At 40.2% G+C, this 24,647-nt stretch overlaps 1 protein-coding gene across 1 annotated transcript; it reads left to right on the top strand.

The window, feature by feature from the left end:
- Positions 1 to 276: 276 nt before the first annotated feature.
- Positions 277 to 24,602, top strand: LOC124279859 (receptor-type tyrosine-protein phosphatase T-like). The gene is made up of 20 exons (XM_046715733.1): positions 277 to 358; positions 1,588 to 1,684; positions 5,382 to 5,475; positions 6,881 to 6,972; positions 8,709 to 8,902; positions 10,086 to 10,173; positions 10,705 to 10,781; positions 11,515 to 11,551; positions 11,847 to 11,944; positions 14,834 to 14,959; positions 15,607 to 15,752; positions 16,482 to 16,617; positions 16,837 to 16,980; positions 17,592 to 17,628; positions 18,724 to 18,782; positions 19,345 to 19,470; positions 19,894 to 20,016; positions 20,544 to 20,692; positions 21,601 to 21,736; positions 22,411 to 24,602. The coding sequence occupies exons 2-20, from the start codon at positions 1,609 to 1,611 to the stop codon at positions 22,495 to 22,497; spliced, it is 2,025 nt and encodes a 674-aa protein (XP_046571689.1). The 5' UTR covers positions 277 to 358; positions 1,588 to 1,608; the 3' UTR covers positions 22,498 to 24,602.
- Positions 24,603 to 24,647: the final 45 nt, after the last annotated feature.

Raw genomic sequence — 24,647 nt, 5'->3', positions numbered from 1 at the left:
AACGTCGTTGTTGTGGAGACTCGGATCAATACGCTTCACATGCCCACACTGGGTCGACACAGAAAACACAAACCACTACCTGTACGTGCTATTTGTAGCATGATATCAATTTGCATTTCAACTTCCTGGTTTGACTGTGTACAGTTCAAGTAGCTGAGTGTAATGGTAGTAAGACAGGTTTACATTCACAGGAGTAGTGGCCAGTGGGGTGCCCATTTCTGTCGTCCGTACTGCTCATCTTGCTGCTAAAGCAGCGCTCAACAAATCTGTGACACTACTTCTTATTCCATACTCCGATTACAAAGCAACTGTTAGATCTTATGTCCGTGATTTACTGCGAAAGAAGTGGAACACTCAAGTAGGTATAAATAAGTGAAATTAAACCGACTATCCGTTGCACCTACTCATTTAATTATTGTTTTCTAAAATAAATTGATTTAATTGATCAATTCTGATTATTATGTTTTATAGATAGATGCATTTTAATGATTTGTAGTTTAGATTAGTAACTGTACCCTTAAAGTATCGTAAAATTATTTTCCTCCTGAGAGGGTACATAAGTAACGAAACATTCAACGGCAATTTGAATGTACCAGATCTGGTGATCTATAGTCCGTTGTTTATAGTGATGTACTTTTATGATAGCGTACTAGTTTTAAATTAACAGCTGTGATGATCTAGTATTTTACTGTCCTTCGATGACAGGTTTGTACGTTCTAAATTTATAGATTTGAATATTGATATCAATTGTTCTTGTCACGATATGGCTGCAATATTGCCGAAGTGACGCTAAATATTACCTCACTCACTCACTCGTACCGCCCGTACACGAGCGTTCATGTTTGAGCACAAGAAAAGGGTCTCGTTTCACGAAGCGATTGTAGCTATAAAGAGTCGGGCCTATAAAGTGTACTTTGCAATAACTTCTCTGAGTGGAATTTAGAAGTTTGTGTGATGAAAAACAAGGAGGGTTCTATGCTTGACAACGGTGTCCTTTCCCATACAACATGAAGCAAGCACGCAGCATAGAGCAAACCCAGTGGTCACAATACAAACTACTATAGACAGTCAGGACAAAACCCAGTCTGAACCTGACACTGCAGTATTGTGTTATACTCACTTGACACAATGCACATTGTGTTCTTGGTTACATAATATTGCAACCCAATTCTCTCAAGTACAGTCTTTCTACAACTTTGCATTATCGGAACTAATATGACCCAGAGTTGCTAAAGGGGGAGGACTGATTGACGATCGATTATTTTGTCTTCCGACATTAATGTACACAGTACAATGATCAACACAGATTTTGGCAATACTAATCATATATGCATTATCACCCCGTGTCATTGAGGTATATACACCCAGCGATCTATATGCAATATTTACCTAATGCATTCAATAAATAATGGCTAATGTTTACCAGCCGTTTACAATTCACAATGTTATCAATCTAATGTTTAAAGCATTATTATCATGCCGAGACAGGTTTAATCACTTCGCCAACAAACACTTCGCCTGAATTAACTACCTGCCCTCTCACCTGGTCCGTCTACTCACACGTATGACATACCTGTACTTATTTAGTTCCTTGTCGCCGTGTACAACATGGATATCATGCAGCGATCTAACACACTCTGGTTGTTGACACTTGTTTGCGCGTGGCAGCCGTGTACAGCCTTGGGTAAGTAAATGTTCACTTCATGCTTGAGTGCTTGTCAGTATGGTTGTGATGATCTGTAGTTCCGTTAATATATAGTTGTGCTTGTCTTCAGTTGTCTGAACCTGTAGTTGTGTCAGTGTAAAGTGTTCACATAAACCAATGATGCGTTCACATGCAACCAGAGAGGCTTCGAAGCGTAGAGAAATGTGTTCAGTGACACACAAAATCATTGGATGGCAAGTTTGCCTCCTTTACATGCACCAATAACAGGAGCGCCTCATTTTACTAACAAGTTTAGTTTGTGTGAATGTTGTTTGTCATGTGGATTGTAAAGCTGCAACAAAATCAATCAGATATAATGCTTTACTTTGTTAAACATGCAGTAAATGTTATAGAAAATTAAAACGCTTTCTAATGTGTCAGTAATGCAAGGGTGAGATGGTGAGAATGTCTTGAAATATATCAGGATCCGCCTGCCGTGGTCCGCTGTGTTATTGATCTTGGCATTGGTTGTGTTCGGCAAGATTGTTCAGATGTGAAGGAAGGTAATTCAGCACGACTAAGGAAACAAAAGGCCGGACGAACACCCATGTACAATGTGGCTTCTCGACTGACTGAAATTGACTCAAACAATGGTTTGTCTGGGTCAAACTAAATCATTAACAGACACACCTAGTTATTGTCATTAGTCTGTCAGGATAACAAAATAATTTTATTATTATATTATTACCATCCCTCACTCTCTCTCTCTCTCTCTCTGTCTATCTATCTATCTATCTATCTATCTATCTATATATACTCATGCCAATAATGGTTGTCACCCCCTTCAATTATTTTAATTGGAGAGGGTGTGTGGGGTGGGGTGGGAGGTGTGTGGGGGTTGGGTGGGAGGTGGGTGACAACCATTATTGGCATGATGTATATATATATATATATATGCAACAAGGAATGTGTGAAACCAGGGATTTCACGAAATCCTTAAAAGAATCAGTGATTTCGTAAAATGACTGTGACCATTGACCTCCAGGGATTTCATGTATTCCCTAAAATTTCAAGGGATTTCATTAAATATTGGCTCAGGGATTCATGAAACCCCTTGAAGCATATATTGAAATAGAAAACACCAAATTGATAATGCGAGTACAGAGTATATGCTGATAAACTTCACTTCTTGGGGCAAGATGTTATGACACTGGCTATTATCACTTCAGTCCCGCTTTAAAACAGTTCGTCTTTTTGCCCATTGTATTTTCATGTTTTTACAAAATGATAACACATCTACCAGTTTTATTCCACCTTTCTCGTAGTCGTTAATAAGCATAGTCTTGTTTATGCTATCTCTTTTACCATACCATATAAATCGATACAATCACTCGTTTAAAAAACAAACAGATGATGGAATCGAACGGGTAGAGACATAAAGAGGCGGGTAAATGAGGGTAAAATTTGTCATGGCAGAGTTAACGTTCTATTTGACCATGTGTAAATTGCTTGCTTTTCTTGCCTTTGTAAATTGCTTATCAATATTTACATCTAGCATTTCTCTCAGATTTGTTGAAAATGTAATTCTTAGAATCTTAAAGGTTTTTTTGGACCAATAAATAAGTATAAGAGGAGACAGTTTATCAGACGAACCGGTTTTGGATGCAATCCAAACTGCTGAACGTTTGTCATAATTGATCTTTAACCCTGAGCAAATAGCGAATTCTTTAAGAGTCTTCATGACTTGTCATATACTTTGTTCTGATCCGTTGAGCGAGAAATATTTCAATCATCCGAATATTGGAAAATAGAATATTCTACTCCTTTCACATTAATCCTGGTTATATTTTTGTTACGTTTAACAGAAATAGCACGCAATTCTGCACACATTATGAATAGTTAAGCTGATAAAGGGTCTCCCTGTAGACATACCCAACCCAGACTGAAAACATTGGAAATATGTCTCCAGTTTATTATAGCACTACAACTATTTGGAGTAAAAAGTCGAACCCATTCTCTAAAGGAAGGGCCAAACTGATATGCGTCTAACACTTTTTCGATAAATTCCCATTCTACAGAGTCAAATGCCTTTTCAAAATCAACCGTTACTAAGAACTGAGTGATGAAATGAGACTCAACAGTAGATTGTCAAAGTTGTAAGCTACAAACACTAATTTCATAAATTAATTTCATACATTCACTGATATAACAGGGAATGTGTGTAATGGGGCACTACGAAAATCAGTAATTTTATGAAATCCCTTGACATTTTAGGGAATACATGAAATCCCTGGGGGTCACAGTGATTTCATGAACTTACTAATTCTTTAAGGGATTACGTGAAATCCCTGGTTTCACACATTCCCTGTAACATATATAGCACTATCGTACTATCTATATCGTAATAAATATTAATTTGCAATACAACTCGTAGAATCTGGCGTATTCCAGCATTGCTAAAAGGAAGCAATTGTGACTCCCATTCTAAAGAAACAATCACTGGATCCGGATGTTTTTTAAGAACCTACGCCCAGTCTCCAACCTCAGTTTCCTTTTAAAAAATCATCCAAATAGGATGTCCTCTCCCAACTGCAATCACACATCAATGATCACGGACTAACTGAAATATTTGCGTGTGCAAGTGAACGGTGTAACATCAGCCCCGAAAATCGTCAAACAAGGATCCGTGTTAGGTCCTGTTTTGTTCCAGTGCTATATCCTGTCACTGGAGAACATCATCAAAGGTCACTCTTTGGACTTCCATGGATACGTCGACGATCAGCAGCTGTTTGTGGCGGTTACACCATTGAATGTTAGCTCAGGAATCGGCAGCATGCAAGACTGCATCAGAGACGTTCATGATTGGATGTCTGCTAATCACCTGCAACTTAACAAGAACAAAACATAATTCATTATGTTATGGTACTCAACAACAGCTCGCTCCAGATACCATCAACCTATCTGTGGACACGATCTGTGTTGATCCAGCTGTAACTGTCAAGAACCTGGGCGTTGTCATGGATCGAACCATGTCAGCTAAACATCAGGCAGGCAGGCACTCAACATTGCCAAAGCAGCAAACTTTTTAATCGCTAACATCGGCAAACTCCGGATGTACCTTGATAACGAAACTTGCAAAATTCTGATTCAGTCTCAAGTAACAAGCAAAGTCGATTACTGTAACTCTCTAGTGTTTTGATCTGGCGTAATCTCTCACTTACAGAGAGTTCAGAACGAGACTGCTCGTGTTGTCACCCGCATCAGAAAGAATTGTCACATTACGCCAATTCTCAGAGATTTATACTGGTTGCCCATCAGACATTTGGTCAGTTTCAAGTTACTCGTCTTGACTACAATGCTCTCTATGTTGAGTTATCGCCTGCTTAGTTAGAGGACCTGCTGTCGGTGTACCACCCATCTAGAACCTTACGTTCTGCCCAGAAGGAGCAACTGGTTGTTCCATCAACATCAACAAAGGCTGGAGATCGTGCCTTCTCAGTTGCAGCTTCCGCCCTTTGGAACGTGGTCCCCCTTGACATCAGAAATAGTGACTCTCTCCAGCTTGAAAGAGAAACCCAAAACAGTTCTCTTCTCATCTACAGATTGAACTGTAATAAAGTGACTTCTAACGTGTAATCACCATTGAGCAGCTGCATAAAGCTGGAGATAGGGGCTATATTAAGCAATTATTATTGTTATCTGATTTAAAATTAATGCCCAATTCATTGGATCGCAGGTATGGCTGATGCCATTGTTGCTGGCTGTGTTGGAGGCATTGTCCTTGTCGTCATCATCGTCATCATCATCGTTGTCATTGTGTTGCTGCGTAGGTAAGTACGAGTATATCACGATCTTTCTGATGTACATGGGAACGTTCTATTCTCATACAGGGTTTCTGTGCCCTTCGAGTACTCCTCACGACAATCTACCTACGTATTATTCAGAAATGGAAAACAATTTCACTTAAAGTTGCAGTTGAAATAATATGTACGTTATTTAATACCTTTTGAACACGTCATATCTATTCCGTCGTAGTTACAGTCGTGAAGTTACAGCTGAATGCTTTATCCGAGTATTCTGTAACCACACACAGGTAAAGTGTAAGTAGCAGATGTCTCGAAATACTCCTGCTTTGAAAAAACCCGAATTTTTGTACATGTTCTTAGCAATTACATGTAAATCAAACAAAACAGGCACATCGATATTCTTTTCCACAGTTCTAAATAATTTTACCCATTCCGTGTAAATGGTAATAACATATTGTTGATTCAGGTGTTCTATTATAATTCCCGTTTCCATGCTATGAACATTTGCCCCTACTCCTCTCTACCTGGTTTTTAAAGTAGCACCTGGTGAGGGCGTCATAAATCCTGCAGTTTGAAACAGTCACATCTTATCAAATAAACTTTCCGCCACGTAATCAGGTAATGAGATTTTCATAGTTACAGTATTTTCCTGTGTATGAATATTTGCCCATCATACAATATTTTTTTATAAATGTGCAGTATTGAAATATATTAAGGTTGAGTAGCCATGTGGTTAAAGTTCTAGTCTAATGGTACAATCTGTGCCACTCATTCCTGGTGTCTCCCCACAATGATATCCCATTCTTGAACATAGGTTACAATCAGACAAACACCGAAGGCACCACTTTCAACTACCCCGTTTCATTTATAAGTATAAACATACATTGTGACTGTTTTGACGCCAGAGTGTATGCCTAACGACTGCAGTAATGTCCCGGTGCGGTGAAGTAGACGCTCACACGGGACTCTAACAGTTTCTATCTATCCGGTACATAGATATCGGAATGTGTATCGGATATCAACTTCCCATAAGGGTGTCGTTACACTGAGGAAAAGTTGTATAATTTCTGAACAATATACTGATATCAAACCTTGTAGTTCTAATCAAAATCCATGTTTTGTTTGTCAAAAGCATGTTTATTGGACAATTTGTTTTATGTGCTAAAACCCATTTTATTTCTAGCTTAGCTCAACCGTAAACCACCATACTTAACTTGTCTCAATCAGTCACTGAAACTAGATTTTTCACGATACTGTTTCACTTTCTTTTCTCTGTGCCAGTTGGCCACCAGTGCATTGTTTTGGATCTTGCTGTAAATGCTTGAATGGAAAGAGATAAACTGCATTCTAACTGACCTATACTTCTCCTACACACAAATACTGTTTCTTGTAGAGTGACCATAGCTTCAGTGTTTTGTTTCTTCTTCAGGAAACGTCGACAAAGACATTTCTTCTCAGACACTGGGGCAATCTATGAGAATGTGTCTCCAACGAGGACAGTTCTACCACTTGGTGATAAAGGTACTGCAAGGAGAGAGAGACAGACAGACACAGGCAGACACACAGACATAGACACAGACACAGACATATACACAAAAACAAACAGGCAGGCAGACATACCAACACAGACACAGACATACCAACACAGACACAGACATACCAACACAGACACAGACAAACCAACACAGACACTGACATATACACAAACACAAACAGGCAGGCAGACATACCAACACACACACACATACACAGACAGAGAGACAGACAGACACAGGCAGACACACAGACACAGACATAGACACATACACAGACACATACACAGACACAAACAGGCAGGCAGACATACCAACACAGACACAAACAGGCAGGCAGACATACCAACACATACATACACAGACAGAGAGACAGACAGATACAGGCAGACACACAGACATAGACACATACACAGACACAGACACAAACAGGCAGACAGACATACCAACACAGACACAGACACAAACAGGCAGGCAGACATACCAACACAGACACAGACACAGACACAAACAGGCAGGCAGACATACCAACACAGACACATACACAGACACAAACAGGCAGGCAGACATACCAACACAGACACAGACATACCAACACAGACACAGACAAACCAACACAGACACAGACATATACACAAACACAAACAGGCAGGCAGACATACCAACACACACACACATACACAGACAGAGAGACAGACAGGCACAGGCAGACACACAGACACAGACATAGACACATACACAGACACATACACAGACACAAACAGGCAGGCAGACATACCAACACAGACACAAACAGGCAGGCAGACATACCAACACATACATACACAGACAGAGAGACAGACAGATACAGGCAGACACACAGACATAGACACATACACAGACACAGACACAAACAGGCAGACAGACATACCAACACAGACACAGACACAAACAGGCAGGCAGACATACCAACACAGACGCATACACAGACACAAACAGGCAGGCAGACATACCAACACAGACACATACACAGACACAAACAGGCAGGCAGACATACCAACACAGACACAGACACAAACAGGCAGGCAGACATACCAACACACACATACACATACAGAGAGACAGACAGATACAGGCAGACACACAGACATAGACACATACACAGACACAGACACAAACAGGCAGGCAGACATACCAACACAGACACAGACACAGACATATACATAAGCAGACAGACAGAGAGGCAGAATTCTTGAGAATTTGGGAACAGTTTCAGAGAGAGGTAATGCGAGTTGTGAGGAGAATTTGTGTACAGGAGACGAATTTTGGGTGTGTGCGAGGGGAAGTAGGAGAAAGTAGTTTTGGGGAGTATGGAGCATAGTATCAAACTATGACAGTGCACATGCATCGCGGTAGTTGCTGTAATTATGGCACCATTCAGTAGTGTTTTTCACCGTTAGAATTGATCTTCAGTATCCCATGCTTTTCGCAAGAGGCAACTAACGGGATGGGATGGTCAGGCTCGCTGACTTGGTTGACACATGTCATCGTATGCCAATTGGGTAGATCGATGTTCATGCTGTTGATCACTCGCTTGTCTGGTCCAGACTCAATTATTTACGACGCCATATAACTGGAATATTGTGCGGGGTAAAACTAAACTCACTCAGTGTAATGTGTTGGTAAACAAGGCCACTTTCCATGTTATAATGATTTATTTTAAATTGATATGATAACAATACATAGGTGAAGCACAGAAGACAAACGGGAAGAAGCGAGCTACTCAACGTATGCCGGAGGAGAAGAAAAAGAGACAGAAGTCCATGGATATCGAGACTGTGTCGCCCACCGTCGCCTCCAGCACGGAGATCCATATCTCCACACTGGGAACCTTCGTCGCTAAAATGAAGAAGGCTGGGAGATTTGAAACGGAATACCAAGTGAGTATGTCATAAATCACATCTTCAACCTGAGGAATGTCGGTACAGAATCAGATCAATGTATGCTTCGACTGCCCATCAATACCCGAATTTGATATCAGATGTACAGGCAGAACATTCGCAGCCTCTCTTTCGAAAGCATCAATTAGGTCACTAAACATCGATGATAGTCCTGGTTGAGATCATTCCATACCTTAAGCCATCTTTCCTATGTATCACATGTGCCTTGAGTATGGTCAAGATTCGAAATGGGTCAAAACATGGTTAAAAATAGGTTATTTTATAAACGATGTAATGTTTGACGACAAATGACAATGATGTTTTAACTATTTCTTTCTACTTGTACCTATGGTTTCTACATGAGCTTCACCTTTGAGAAATTCCACAGGGTATCTGACGTGCATGACGCACATACAATATTGTTCATCATTCTCCATCTCGAATGTAGAAGTTGGATGCGTTGTGAAGCAGGCGGTGAGAATAGGGTCACATGGGGAGCAATCTTGTACTGGGCTGTAGGACGTTTAATGCATGACGTCATATAGACTAGGGCCGATTGTGGATAAAAGTAATGCAAGAGGCATTTTTAGTAGGATTTGGTATCCAGGCTATTTTACCTATTTAAAGGGTGCTGATCACGAAAACAAAGATACCAAGCTGAAAAAGGTGTTTTTGAGCATCAAAATTGAAAAACATAATGACCACCAAAATCGCCCAAAATAGAGGTAGTTGTGCACAGTATTTTCGCCTATGACTGTATCTCTAATTTTTTAATTTTGGAAATTTGACCTTTTATGACATTTAAAGAATGCTGATCATGAATAAATAGGATTCCAACCTGGAAAATGTTTTTTAGACCTCAGATTTGAAAAACAAAATGGCCGCAAGTAGTGGTAGGTGTGCATGGTATGTCATCACCTGTCACTGTAAGTCTATTTTCTAAATTTTTAAACCTGACCTTTTTAGACATATAAATGGTGCTGATCAGGAAAAAAACAGGATACCAACTGAAAAGCAACATGTTACCAGCAGGTATGGCTTAGGGAAATGCATGACCTTTGTTCAAGTTTGGTTAACATGAAAATGGCATTCCGCTCGTATTTTCTCAGTTTATGACCAGGTTAGCTGACGTTAAGCTAGTATTTATGCTGTACATAATCATACATGACTGCTTTCCATTCAGACACTACCTTCCGGGTTCATGGGGTCATATGAAGTGTCCAAGAAGCCGGAACACAAAGGGAAGAACAAGTTTATCGGATTATACCCCTGTAAATATATACAGCCTCATAAAACATACCCCTGTAAATATATACAGCCTCATAAAACATACCCCTGTAAATATATACAGCCTCATAAAACATACCCCTGTAAATATATACAGCCTCATAAAACATACCCCTGTAAATATATACAGCCTCATAAAACATGCACACACTTTCCTGTTTGGAGGGGACGCTAAAGGCAATATTTGCATGCGTATATATTTCATGATAAGTTTGTAAACTTCTGGTTACTCTAATGCATAATGTAATATATACTGTGAGAACTGGAAATGACTTTATGAATAAACGTGTATATACTGACTCTATTTATGATATGAAATCTGAGAGTGGTTTCTGAGGATAGTCAAGACTGGGGACTATTTTGCTCTTACATCATACATTTCCTCTTCAGAATATTCTTCAGATGGTATTATTTCTTGGGTCATGAATAATCATGAATATATTGTTCTGTAATACAATTAATTCATAGATGCTAACATTTCTGCAGCCATGAACAAACCTACATCAATGTTTCAGATGATTACAACCGAGTTGCTCTGCCCGCCATCCCCGGAGAGCCTGGCTCCACCTACATCAACGCCAGTCACATCAAGGTAAGCTTTACATCAACACTACTGTCTACATCTGTTACAGCAATGTCTTTATGAACATAAGTGTGATTTCCGAGGTGCACATTGACCACAGTCTTCAAACCGATGCACCTATTTGTATGTTGACTGAGCCCTGGCATTTTGAATTTCGGATATTCTTGCTTTATTACATAACAGTTGAACCAGATTAAAAAAAAGTCATTGGTGGGAATTGAAGTGTGATTTTCGAGATGCACATTAATAAAAGTCGTCAAAACAATGTACTTTTTTATCTGTTGGCTGAGCCGTGCTTTTACGTTGATGGGAATTTATGTAATATTGTCGAAATAAGGACGTGTTGATATTTGTGGACAGATTAAGCGGAGAAACTACTGTGTTGGGGTATTCTTGCGTACGTGTCAGAACTGTGTGGAGGGAAACCCCTCGACTGATAGTGTGTATGTGTAAGTGAGGAATATGTACTTAGCATTTCGCTAATATTTGAGTTGACATCCATGTTGAACTTTTTATCCCGTGACATTTCCTACAGATACACTTGTGATCGTTATACTGTGTAATTAAAACCCCGTCCATGTTTTCCTCGACGAAACCGGTCATTAATCAGGGTGTATGTGTTGTCATGAGTCTGCATTAGTATTACAAACTAAATATAGTATTACATGTGTGTTCTATCGGACAGTGACTGTGTACACCCGCGCATCAAGTTCATTCCCTTGTTATTTTCACATCCTTGTAGGGATACAAGAACGACAAAAGCTACATTGCGGCTCAGGGTAAGTTAATCTACCCGATATACATGAGTGAGTGAGTGAGTGAGTTTAGTTTTACGCCGCTTTTAGAAATATTCCTGCAATATCACGGCGAGGCGATAAACATGAGGCAAGGTGAGGTGAGGTGAGGTGAGGTGGGTGAGGTTGGGTGGCTGAGGTGAGGTGAGGATGGGTAGCGGAAGTGAGGTGAGGGAGGAGGGAGGGAGGGAGGCGGAGGGAGGCGAGGCGAGGAGAGGGGAGGAGAGGCGAGGTGTCGCGTAAATGATTGAGGATACTATGTTGCTTAATCTGATTGCAGCCCCGAAAGAACAAACTCTTAACGACTTCTGGAGAATGATATGGGAACAGAACTGTGGAAAAATTGTCATGCTCACCAACCTGGTGGAAAAAACAAAGGTATTGTCAGTTTTGTTTTGAGTGAGTGAGTAAGTTAATATTGAACTTCACATCGGCAATATTTCAGCCATATCGTGACGAGAACATATTTGACATTGAAATGGAATAGATGTATATTATAAAAACCTGTCGACGAAGGACAGTAAAACAACTAGAATATCACAATTACAACTAAACTAGTGTGGAAAAGTCAAAACTGATAGCACTATTTGGACAATTCAATGTAAAAATGGGCTAAAGATCGCCAACAACTCAAGGTAGATCACCATACTAGGGACCACTTTTGTTTTGAAGACACGCATCGCTGCTTCTGTTCAATTCACGTTTCCCATGAATTCACGTTTCCCAAACTTGTACTATCTATTGTCATTAAATGTTTTATTTGATCTTTTACCATAATGTATGCACATTTAACCTGCCTTCGCATGTGTTTGACACGAGTGGGTTGATAACCAAGTCGCGTACACCTGGTATCTTCATCATTCCATAGTGATTCGTAAACACAAGATTTTCTTATAGTCAGAATGAACAGTGGACTGCCTTTGGTAGAGATTTCATGGGGAGATGGAAAATGTTTCGTTGGTTTTAATCATGTATGTATATGTTACAGTCAATGTTTACAATCAGGCAATGGGTACAATGACTAAAAAAACCAGTCAATGTGTACATTGCCTGATTCACTCAGTCATTGTGTACATTGCCTGATTCACTCAGTCATTGTGTACATTGCCTGATTCACTCAGTCATTGTGTACATTGCCTGATTCACTCAGTCATTGTGTACATTGCCTGATTCACTCAGTCATTGTGTACATTGCCTGATTCACTCATTGTGTACAGTCATTCACTGTCATTGTGTACATTGCCTGATTCACTCAGTCATTGTGTACATTGCCTGATTCACTGTACAGTCATTGTGTACATTGCCTGATTCACTCAGTCATTGTGTACATTGCCTGATTTGTGTACATTCAGTCATTGTGTACATTGCCTGATTCACTCAGTCATTGTGTACATTGCCTGATTCACTCAGTCATTGTGTACATTGCCTGATTCACTCAGTCATTGTGTACATTGCCTGATTCACTCAGTCATTGTGTACATTGCCTGATTCACTCAGTCATTGTGTACATTGCCTGATTCACTCAGTCATTGTGTACATTGCCTGATTCACTCAGTCATTGTGTACATTGCCTGATTCACTCAGTCATTGTGTACATTGCCTGATTCACTCAGTCATTGTGTACATTGCCTGATTCACTCAGTCATTGTGTACATTGCCTGATTCACTCAGTCATTGTGTACATTGCCTGATTCACTCAGTCATTGTGTACATTGCCTGATTCACTCAGTCATTGTGTACATTGCCTGATTCACTCAGTCATTGTGTACATTGCCTGATTCACTCAGTCATTCACCAGTCATTGTGTACATTGCCTGATTCACTCAGTCATTGTGTACATTGCCTGATTCACTCAGTCATTGTGTACATTGCCTGATTCACTCAGTCATTGTGTACATTGCCTGATTCACTCAGTCATTGTGTACATTGCCTGATTCACTCAGTCATTGTGTACATTGCCTGATTCACTCAGTCATTGTGTACATTGCCTGATTCACTCAGTCATTGTGTACATTGCCTGATTCACTCAGTCATTGTGTACATTGCCTGATTCACTCAGTCATTGTGTACATTGCCTGATTCACTCAGTCATTGTGTACATTGCCTGATTCACTCAGTCATTGTGTACAGTGTCTGATTCACTCAGTCATTGTGTACATTGCCTGATTCACTCAGTCATTGTGTACAGTGTCTGATTCACTCAGTCATTGTGTACATTGCCTGATTCACTCAGTCATTGTGTACATTGCCTGATTCACTCAGTCATTGTGTACATTGCCTGATTCACTCAGTCATTGTGTACATTGCCTGATTCACTCAGTCATTGTGTACAGTGTCTAACATTTCCAGGCATTGTGTACATTGCCAGAATTCTCAGTGATCAAAGAACGAAACCCATGCTAATCTCGTCTTCTCAATAATCCCTGTTCAACAATCAGTCAGTCTGTACAATAATTGGGCTAATTAATCAGGCAATATACACAATGACTGAGTGAATCAGGCAATGTACACAATGACTGAGTGAATCAGGCAATGTACACAATGACTGAGTGAATCAGGCAATGTACACAATGACTGAGTGAATCAGGCAATGTACACAATGACTGAGTGAATCAGACAATGTACACAATGACTGAGTGAATCAGACAATGTACACAATGACTGAGTGAATCAGGCAATGTACACAATGACTGAGTGAATCAGGCAATGTACACAATGACTGAGTGAATCAGGCAATGTACACAATGACTGAGTGAATCAGACAATGTACACAATGACTGAGTGAATCAGGCAATGTACACAATGACTGAGTGAATCAGGCAATGTACACAATGACTGAGTGAATCAGGCAATGTACACAATGACTGAGTGAATCAGGCAATGTACACATGGAGTGGTTATTTCAGTCAATGTTCACATTGCCTAATTGTAGACATTGACTGTAGCATATTGTGTTGTATGTACTGTGTTATTTAAACAGGTAAATGTTAAGTTTGTATATGTCACGTGCATCTACATGTATTACTTGTACTGGTGAAGTGTGAAGTGCTCCTATGCCATATGTGAAGTATCGACATGTACTATTGGTACAATTGAAGCAAGTGTCTATATGAGGTACACACTGTCATATGTGTTGTAGGTCCATGTATTTTTTGTAGAGGTAAAGTGTGAAGAGTTTCTATGTCACGTGTGTTGTAGGTCCATATATTTTTGTCCAGGTGAAGTGCGAAGAGTTGCCACGTGTATCTATATGTATGTTTTGTACAGGTAAAGTGTGAAAGGTACTGGAATACCACGAAGCCACTCCAAGCTGGGGTATTTACTGTCACTGTCGCGAGAGAAGAAAAGAGGTCACACTGGGTCATTAGAGAATTCATGGTCCAAAACAAGGAGGTAAATACAAAAAACAAACATGATAATTGTGTATACAACCTATGTCTTTAAAATATATGTAATAATGAGTGAGTGAGTTTAGTTTTACGCCGCACTCCGCAATATCCCAGCTATATGGCGGCGGTCTGTAAATAATCGAGTCTGGACCAGACAATCCAGTGATCAACAGCATGAGCATCGATCTGCGCAATTGGGAACCGATGACATGTGTCAACCAAGTCAGCGAAACTGACCATCCGATCCCGTTAGTCGCCTCTTACGACAAGCATAGTCGCTTTTTATGGCAAGCACATGGGTTGCTGAAGACCTATTCTATCCCGGATCTTCACGGGTCATATATGTAATAATGCCCTTCAGGGAGCGACTAAAGTGTTTAAATCGTCTTATGTCGTCCTAAAACAAATCGGGATGGTATGATGTTTTCTATGCCAATGCACGTCCTGAACTCACGTTCGAGTTATATCCATCCATGATTCCTGTATCGTGTATCATGTATGTAGCGTGTAAAGTCTGATTTTACTATAAATAATAACCCAGGAGTAATGCCATGTGTGGGTATTTTATACACAAACGGAATCGGGCTTTGACTTAATAGTACCACAACAAATCTGAACATTCATAAGATTCACCTCCTAAATGTTTACTAGACCCGACATACGAAGACCGTCCTACACTTTCACTTCACGGCCTGGCCTGACCATGGTGTACCGGAAGTGACTTCACTTATGGAGTTTGTTTGGGGAGTGCGGAAAACAAAGTCATCGTTACAAGGTCCTCTGCTTGTTCACTGCAGGTGACGCGTTCCACCCAGGAAACTTTAAGTTCAATAATCAATATATTGATCCATGTGTGTCATCGAGTCAGCGTTGATAATATCTAGCAAGTACACCCAGCTAGGGTCCATGCAGGAAGCAAAAGTATAAGTTCCCATGGTCCCTGGTATGGTGATTTTCCTTCAGCTGCTGGCGATCTCTCGCCTGTTTTTATTTTGCATTGTTTTCTGTAATAATAGAGTTTATTACAACTTACTAGTTTTGAACTAAATCTGTGATAATCTTGTATTTTTACTGTCCTTCGACGACAGGTTTATAAGGTGCAGATGTATTTTGGCTTAATGTATAGATTGTTCTCGTCACGATATGGCTGAAATACTGCCGATGTGACGTTAAATATTAACTCACTCACTAACTCCACCAAGTACACAAATCGATTATACTTGTGTTTATGGTATAGAAAATAAAACCATCTGTTTCGATATATGTTTGACCTTGTAGGTATAATGTTATTTCCGTCTATTCCAAACATCCATTTATTCCATTAACTAACATTGAGGTTTAAGCACTCATAGATGATTCCACATTTGTTAGCTTCAATGGCCAACGGATACGTTAGCCATGACACATAGCAGGTGATTTCCATGAGGAAAGTCTGAAACTGTATCATTCTTTCTGAAGCATCATGTAAAATACCGTTAACCGTTTGATGCCAAATTGCCTAATGTGACATGAACGTGTCTGTGTAGTGCGGGCATTGGCCGGACTGGGACGTACATCTCTATAGACTACTCTATGGACAGAGGTCAGTCGGAACAGAAACTAGATGTGTTCGGGTATGTGTCCGAGCTGCGGGCCCAGAGGAAGGACATGATACAGACCCACGTAAGTATCCATAACAGTAGTATGTGAATACAGTTTTACGCCGCGTTCAACAATATTCCATAAAATCAAGGCTTGATATCCTCTGTTGACAATATGCATCACTTTGTCAGGCATCACGACTTATGCATCCAACTCCGCTCTACAGAGTATATAAAACAATGCATATAATGGTTGTTGATTGCACTAACTGCAACCCTAATTGTGTTTTACGCCGCACAGGAGCAGTATAAATGTGTCCACCTTGCCCTGGCTGAAGCATTCTCCATGGGCGACACAACACTGTCGGGTCAGAAGTTCCGGGAGAGGAGGAGCCAGGATGGGATGTTCCAGATAGGAAACTGCTCAGGGGCGAAACTGCTAAAGGTAGAGTCTGACAGGAACTCTAGGATGCAGTCACTTCTTGTATCCTTCTTCTTTTACCCTGTACTGTTGATGCATGTCCACAAGTGCTAATTCTTGAACGCGACTTTAAGCACCTCACGTCCTTCAGACCTCGCGCGACAGTGTCTACGTACATTTCACATTACCTAACTATAACCCATCCTCTCCTCACGCCACCTCCACTGTGACTTGTATAGTACTAAAATATTGGTGAACATTTCTTCTTTGTGGCATGCATTACAGAGCTACAATCTGGCTGATGTGAACTCGACCATACTTTGTCAGGATCCTAGTCTGTTAATGCAAAGCTTCATTGTTAGGAACATGTGATACAGTAACACCTCATTAGACTGGATCCTGTTTCTTCTGATTGACATGATTGTTAATCCTGAACTGTATCTTCCGGACGATTACTGCCTAGTTGAATACATGTATACAAGGGATATTATCCGTTCCTGTAGTTTGTTTATCCGGAAATTAACTATTCCGAACGCTTTTACCAGATACAATATCGGCCAAACTAATGTTGTCTCACCGTAGTATTACCTCATCCCGTATTGATGAACTGGCGATTGTCATTCCATTTGTTTCAGGTTCTCAACAGTGAACGGAAAGGATCAGTGACCACAGGTAATATACATCTTTTATTTGATTCACAGTCACGTACTTATGGTGTAGTACGTGCACAATGGCCCCTGCTTTTGTGATTATGTTTCTTATCATTATGACACATTTTTATTGCTTATATTTTCAATAATATGAGAAGTGTGTATTGTAAAGGTAACGCTATTTTTCAGGGCATTATCATTTGCAGAAGCCCGAGGTCTTTCATTAACTGCCCGACGAAGGAGGCAATCTTGTCAGTAAGAAAGACCGAGGGCTTCTGCAAATGATAATGCCCTGAAAAATAGCGTTACCGTTATTATAGCTAAAATGGATGGAATCTTTAATAAAATAAAAACAAACAACGGTATCGGTTTTGAAGCATTTACTGCTAACAACAAACGACGGAGGTCACTGACCCACTTTTTACAAAGATGGAAACGTCATGGAACATAATAGATGACGTCACTATTGAGCGTGACGACATTCGACCTTGGCCTTTGCCCATACTACCAGCCCCCAATTTTTTCAGTGGTCAACAACGTTAGAGTTCCACTCGACGTTTTCACTGCTGCATGTTGTAATTTATGGTACAATTGCTAAGGTTGGCATAGGCAAGAAAGTGCATAATGGAACTAGAAACAGGTTCATGTGACGAATGTGAGCCAAGATCAAACGAGCCGTAGGACATGCCGACGTGTCGGTGACGTGAGACATGACGTCATGGGTGATTGAACATCAAGAGCTGATCTCCCAGTGGCCCGCTCATTTCTGATAACATCCGAATTTAGAACTAGTTTTAGTCACGATATGGCTGAAATATTGCCGATGTGACTTTAAATCTTAACTCACTCACTCACTCACTCTGATAACATGCGGGCGTTTTAATGATCATTCTATCCATTTTATCTACAATGTGTCACAGTGACATGTGCTTGTGACTGTTCATAGCAAGGTGTCGTGAGGTTATACCAAGACACGCAATTGCCCTACTTCCCTAACTGATTACAAATCAGTTGATATTATTTCCTCTTTAATTGCTGTAAGTAAATGTACTCATGCGCAGTATTGAATCCACCAAGTGGAGCCACCAGCTATAGATAGATATACTTCCATCCCCAGGTAAAGGTGGTCAGTTGTGGGTAAATGCCAAACAGGATCACTATGCTGTATACGTGCAGGTGAGTCTGGAGTTATCTCCCTTCAGTCAGCCCGTTCTCTTATAATATCCCAATTAATGTATTTCATAGTTGAAAACGTTATTGCTTTTTACAATCCGAACATTCTCCAATTTACAATTCATAAATTATCCACAATGTGCAAGAAAAACATTATATCATAGGATAAGAGACAAATGTTTCAGACATCGGCTCATCAATATAAATCCTCTGCATCAGTCGTTTGTTTTCTCAAAAGTATACATTTTACCCGGAGTGATATGAAACAGAATGGTTGAGAACATTTTACAGAATCGAGTCGTGTGGGTTGGTAATTATTGGCGGAAGAAAAATATATAGTACTCCCAATTGCAAGTATTACTTTCAATAATATGTCTTGTAACATTATACTTGCCTCTTTAGGGACACATTTACCCTTACCTGTGTTGCCTAACAAAGCAGACTATGTCCTCTGTCCAGAAACGTCAGCCAATGTTTTATCAGAAAGATATTACCTTCTATATTTGCACTGAAACAAACAAAACAAACAAACAAACATAATATTAGAGTTGTATATCTGTGTCAGTCCCACCTGAGTAAGTTCGGCTACGTGGTGAGCGAGGTGCCCTCAGTGGACAACGCAGAAGGATTCTGGAAGATGGTGGAGGACAATGAGTCGGACGTCGTCGTGTTCCTGCCAGAAGCCAGCAAGGTAGTTATACGCTTCCAGTGTCAGTACTAGTTCAGTGTTTTAGTGACATCAAGCTGGACGTGACAGCTAAATGTTAAACTTTGTGTGCGAGGAAAGCCAAAACAGGCCATGTTTGATGTGGATAATGGCATGCTCGAACTTATACGCGGGTCGTGCCCCAAGGGACAGTACTCTTTCCAACATTTTCGAGGGCAGGGCATGGACCAACCTTGTCACCTATCAACATTAATTCAATACCAGATGTATTCCCATGGGCATGCTAAACTAGAAATGTTTATACCGACATCATATTTTGAACAAGGGCGTATTCTTTTTCATTACCAGGAGTGGGTGAGTGAGTATGGTTGTAATGGGTCAATAGCATTTATTATCACAGAGATAGTGCTCTGAATAATCTAGGATGACATGATGTTTTTCCGCCAGTATCTGCCCAGTGTGTGCCCGGAGGGGGAGTCAACAGACTGGAGCTCCATATCAGTGAGGAGCAGGAAGGTGGTCCTCGTCGACAATCAGCTGACGTGTCGGAACATACAGCTTCGAGCAGAGGTACATCCATGCAGCATACATTGAATAAACACTCCTGAGCATTTCCGTCCCTTCCAACCTATGTTCATTGCAACCATATGGATTGGATTGTCAAGCTCGGTCACAAACTGTAACCATGGCAACCTTATATCAATCACTGGTCAATCTGGTCCAGACACAGTTACTTAGGGCTCCCGTTAAATAGTTTGAAATCTACTTATTGCTGCAAAAACTTCGATTATACAAAATACTTGACAGTCATGACGCGTTCTGAAACTTGTCAGTAAATCAGTGCTGAGAGGGATTCCTGTTTTATTTAGTTTATATTCAATGACATTCCGAATTTTAAAAAAATAGAAATACAGTTTGGGGGAGACTCTTAACTGCTATTGACACGGTCTTGTCACCTTGAGCGACGGTGGGCTCGAACCCTATTTGGGGCCTGGCATACATAGCCTCGAGGTTTCGTTCCACTACAACTGACTCGCCTTGATGAAACTGAATATATTTGGACCACACTCAATCAATCACTACTTATCTCGTAACAGAGCAACCCTAACGCCAGCCTGAATGTCAACGTCTATTCAACATCTTCGTCGTCGAAACTGACTTTGAGTGACTTTCCAGAGGTCATCCAACAGCTAGATCGTCCAAGAAACGCCAAAGGAGATCCACATCCGATGACCGTCGTGTTTGGGTACAGTACACGTAGATACAGAACACCAAGCCAGCTCCAGTGCAATACTAATTGCAATACTAATTTCATGATATCTCTTGATTTTTCCATCACAAGGGATAAATATTTCAATGTCAAAACAGTGAGGGATCTTTTTAATATTTTTTTCAATTATCATTAAATCATTGAATTTTTAAAAGAAATAGAATTACTAGATAAATTTTGATACATGAGGTTTGTAAATAGATAAATATTTTATCAGTAGTAGTTTAGATTAGTAACTGAGATTGTTAGTGGCTGTACCCTCAAAGGGGATTGAGGTATTGTAAAGGTATTGTCCTCCTGAGAGGGTACGTAAGTCCCAAAACTTTCAAAGTTAAATTTAAGCTTACCAAATTTTGAAACGTAGTATTTTTGTTCTTTTAGAATTCGGCAAAATCTTCCTACAATCGCCAGCGGCTGAGGGGATGGTGTAAATCCAACTAGGGTCCATGCAGGTAGCAAAGGCACTGTAGGTCGCCATGGTCCCTAGTATGGTGATCTACCTTCAGTTGTTGGCGATCTATAGCCCATTTGTACATTGTATTGTCCAAAAATAATTTCCACTTTTAAAGATATATGCTAGCTAGTTTTAACTCAATCTGTGATAGTCCAGTGATTTTACTGTCCTTCATTGACAGGGTTTTATATATTATATGTATGTATTATGAATTAAGAACTAGTTTTAGTCACGATGTGGCTGAAATATTGCCGATGTGCCTTTAAATCTTAACTCACTCATTCACTCACTCATGAGATCTCTTGGCATTCCCTACATTAACTGGGTCCAGCCTGTCAATGCCATATTGTACTGTCATGAACGACTGGAGAGCGTATGTCTTGGGAATGCTCCCTATTGTACGTTATTTACTCCCTCTGATCTCTTGTAGACCAAAGGAAAAACAAGTGGCCGTGATGTTTTGCGTCATCAACAACATCCTTCAACGCTGTTGCCATGACGATGAAGTTGAGATTGTCAACAACATCAGGAGACTATCATATTTGTTCACACACGATGTGACTAAGGTAGAGTAATCTCCCTTGTATACGAACTCGGTTCAGATGGCTTTCAGTGTAGCATTCAGAATAATATCTTAAATTTTGATTTTTCAAATACACTTTCTGTTCTTTACAGTGGACATGCGTAGCGTCTTCTAACGCGAGTTTATTGATCTATCACAAATGACGGAAGGTCGTGCTGAAATAGGAAATCATCAATATGCATTTATAGGTCCGGGTCTGAATGGATCCAGGAGTCCAGCAGGCTGATAAGGATCATGACAGCCATGCGTGATCTCACTATCGTTGGGTTGATAGTTGTCAGAGCTATCAACATCCGTTTGCCAGATGGGACTTCGGTTATTTAAAAGCTGCCCTTTGGCTTATATATAGAATATCGTTTCAATACGTGGGGATTTCTTTGACCAGTATGAAACAGTTGTCCGTAAACTTGTCTTGCTGCAAGGTTCAATACAAATTCAGAGCACGCCTTGCTGCCACACAATCAGCACTCTAATATGTCCATTTAAGGCAGATAACCATGTATGCCGTACGCGGACAACTTCCGCATCTGATTGTCGCAAATTTATCCATCAACACTACCTTGATGAATAACTGTATGTTGTAATGCTATTTCATCATGTGTTTCTGGTGTCTCGCTGTCAGCTTCTCCACACAAGTGTTTTGTATGATGTTTTCAGAGTGACCTTGCCACCCTGTACAGCATTGTCCCATGTCCAGGTGACGAGGACATGGGCTCGGTGTATGTCAACGTTAGCGATGTGTGACGGTGGACGAGGATACATAGAACAGGACAAATAGCGAGGACTCTGGGAAACACGCACGTTTGCGGCGTGAAGTATTTGCTATTCTTATCAGGCCTCTGACCTGGCGTTGGATAACAAACATTTTGTCTGCAACAGACAAATTATTACATCCCTGTTCGTCCCACCCTCTAACTATCACAACAACCACCTCTAGTTGCCGTAACCATTGTGAAATGATCTGTTCCACAAACTCTTTAGCAAAGATGAAGCCTTGTTTAATTAACGTCAGTACATAAGTGTATTTGTAATGTACTGCGGATGTGTGTGGACTTGAAACAATTCCTAAAACACATTTTGTGTGAAGATATGTTTGGAAAAAGCGAAATTCTTTGACTGTGTAAGAAGACATTGATGTACGCCCTCTGAAAGGGCAACCATAATATAATGCATGCATTTCACAGATTCTGTGCTCACATCCATTACCCGTGTTACAGTAATATAACCGTGTGTGTTCCGTGTTATCCGTATATTATCTGTACATAAAGCTGTGAAATGATACTACACACGGAAATACGTGTACATACGTCTATTGTATCGGGAATGATATACTGTGTATATACGTCTATTGAATCGGGAATGCTATACTGTGTATATACGTCTATTGTATCGGGAATGCTACACTGTGTATATACGTTTATTGTATCGGGAATAATATGCTCTGTGTATATACGTCTATTGTATCGGGAACGCTATGGTCTGTGTACATACGTCTATTGTATCGGGAACGCTATGGTCTGTGTACATACGTCTATTGTATCGGGAATGCTATACTGTGTATATACGTCTATTGTATCGGGAATGCTATGCTCTATGTACATACGTCTATTGTATCGGGAATGCTATGCTCTATGTACATACGTCTGTTGTAACGGGAATGCTATGGTCTGTGTACATACGTCTGTTGTATCGGGAACGCTATGGTCTGTGTACATACGTCTATTGTATCGGGAATGCTATACTGTGTATATACGTCTATTGTATCGGGAATGCTATGCTCTATGTACATACGTCTATTGTATCGGGAATGCTATGCTCTATGTACATACGTCTGTTGTATCGGGAATGCTATGCTCTGTGTATATACGTCTATTGTATCGGGAATGCTATGGTCTGTGTACATACGTCTGCTGTATCGGGAATGCTATGCTCTGTATATATACGTCTATTGTATCGGGAATGCTATGCTCTATGTACATACGTCTGTTGCAACGGGAATGCTATGGTCTGTGTACATACGTCTGTTGTATCGGGAACGCTATGGTCTGTGTACATACGTCTATTGTATCGGGAATGCTATACTGTGTATATACGTCTATTGTATCGGGAATGCTATGCTCCATGTACATACGTCTATTGTATCGGGAATGCTATGCTCTATGTACATACGTCTGTTGTATCGGGAATGCTATGCTCTGTGTATATACGTCTATTGTATCGGGAATGCTATGCTCTATGTACATACGTCTATTGTATCGGGAATGCTATGCTCTGTATATATACGTCTATTGTATCGGGAATGCTATGCACTATGTACATACGTCTGCTGTATCGGGAATGCTATGCTCTGTATATATACGTCTATTGTATCGGGAATGCTATGCTCTATGTACATACGTCTGCTGTATCGGGAATGCTATGCTCTGTATATATACTTCTATTGTATCGGGAATGCTATGCTCTATGTACATACGTCTGCTGTATCGGGAATGCTATGCTCTGTATATATACGTCTATTGTATCAGGAATGCTATGCTCTATGTACATACGTCTGTTGTATCGGGAATGCTATGCTCTGTGTATATACGTCTATTGTATCGGGAATGCTATGCTCTGTATATATACGTTTATTGTATCGGGAATGATATACTGTGTATATATGTTTATAGTATCGGGAATGCTATACTGTGTATATATGTTTATAGTATCGGGAATGCTATACTGTGTACATACGTTTATTGTATCGGGAATGCTCTGCTCTGTGATGAAGGTTTACAGTTCTTATTTACACAAAGTTTTACATTCATTTAAATATAATTTTTCAATAAATTTGACTATTTTGTATCAAATGCTAAACTTACAATCACGAGTTTTTCAGAATTATTCAGATGAGG

This window comes from Haliotis rubra, unplaced genomic scaffold, assembly GCF_003918875.1.
Source record: "Haliotis rubra isolate DU_JTF1 unplaced genomic scaffold, ASM391887v1 Scf258, whole genome shotgun sequence".
Lineage (NCBI taxonomy): Eukaryota > Metazoa > Mollusca > Gastropoda > Lepetellida > Haliotidae > Haliotis > Haliotis rubra.
The sequence above is the reverse complement of the archived record's forward strand: the minus strand, read 5'-3'. Positions and strand labels throughout refer to the sequence as shown.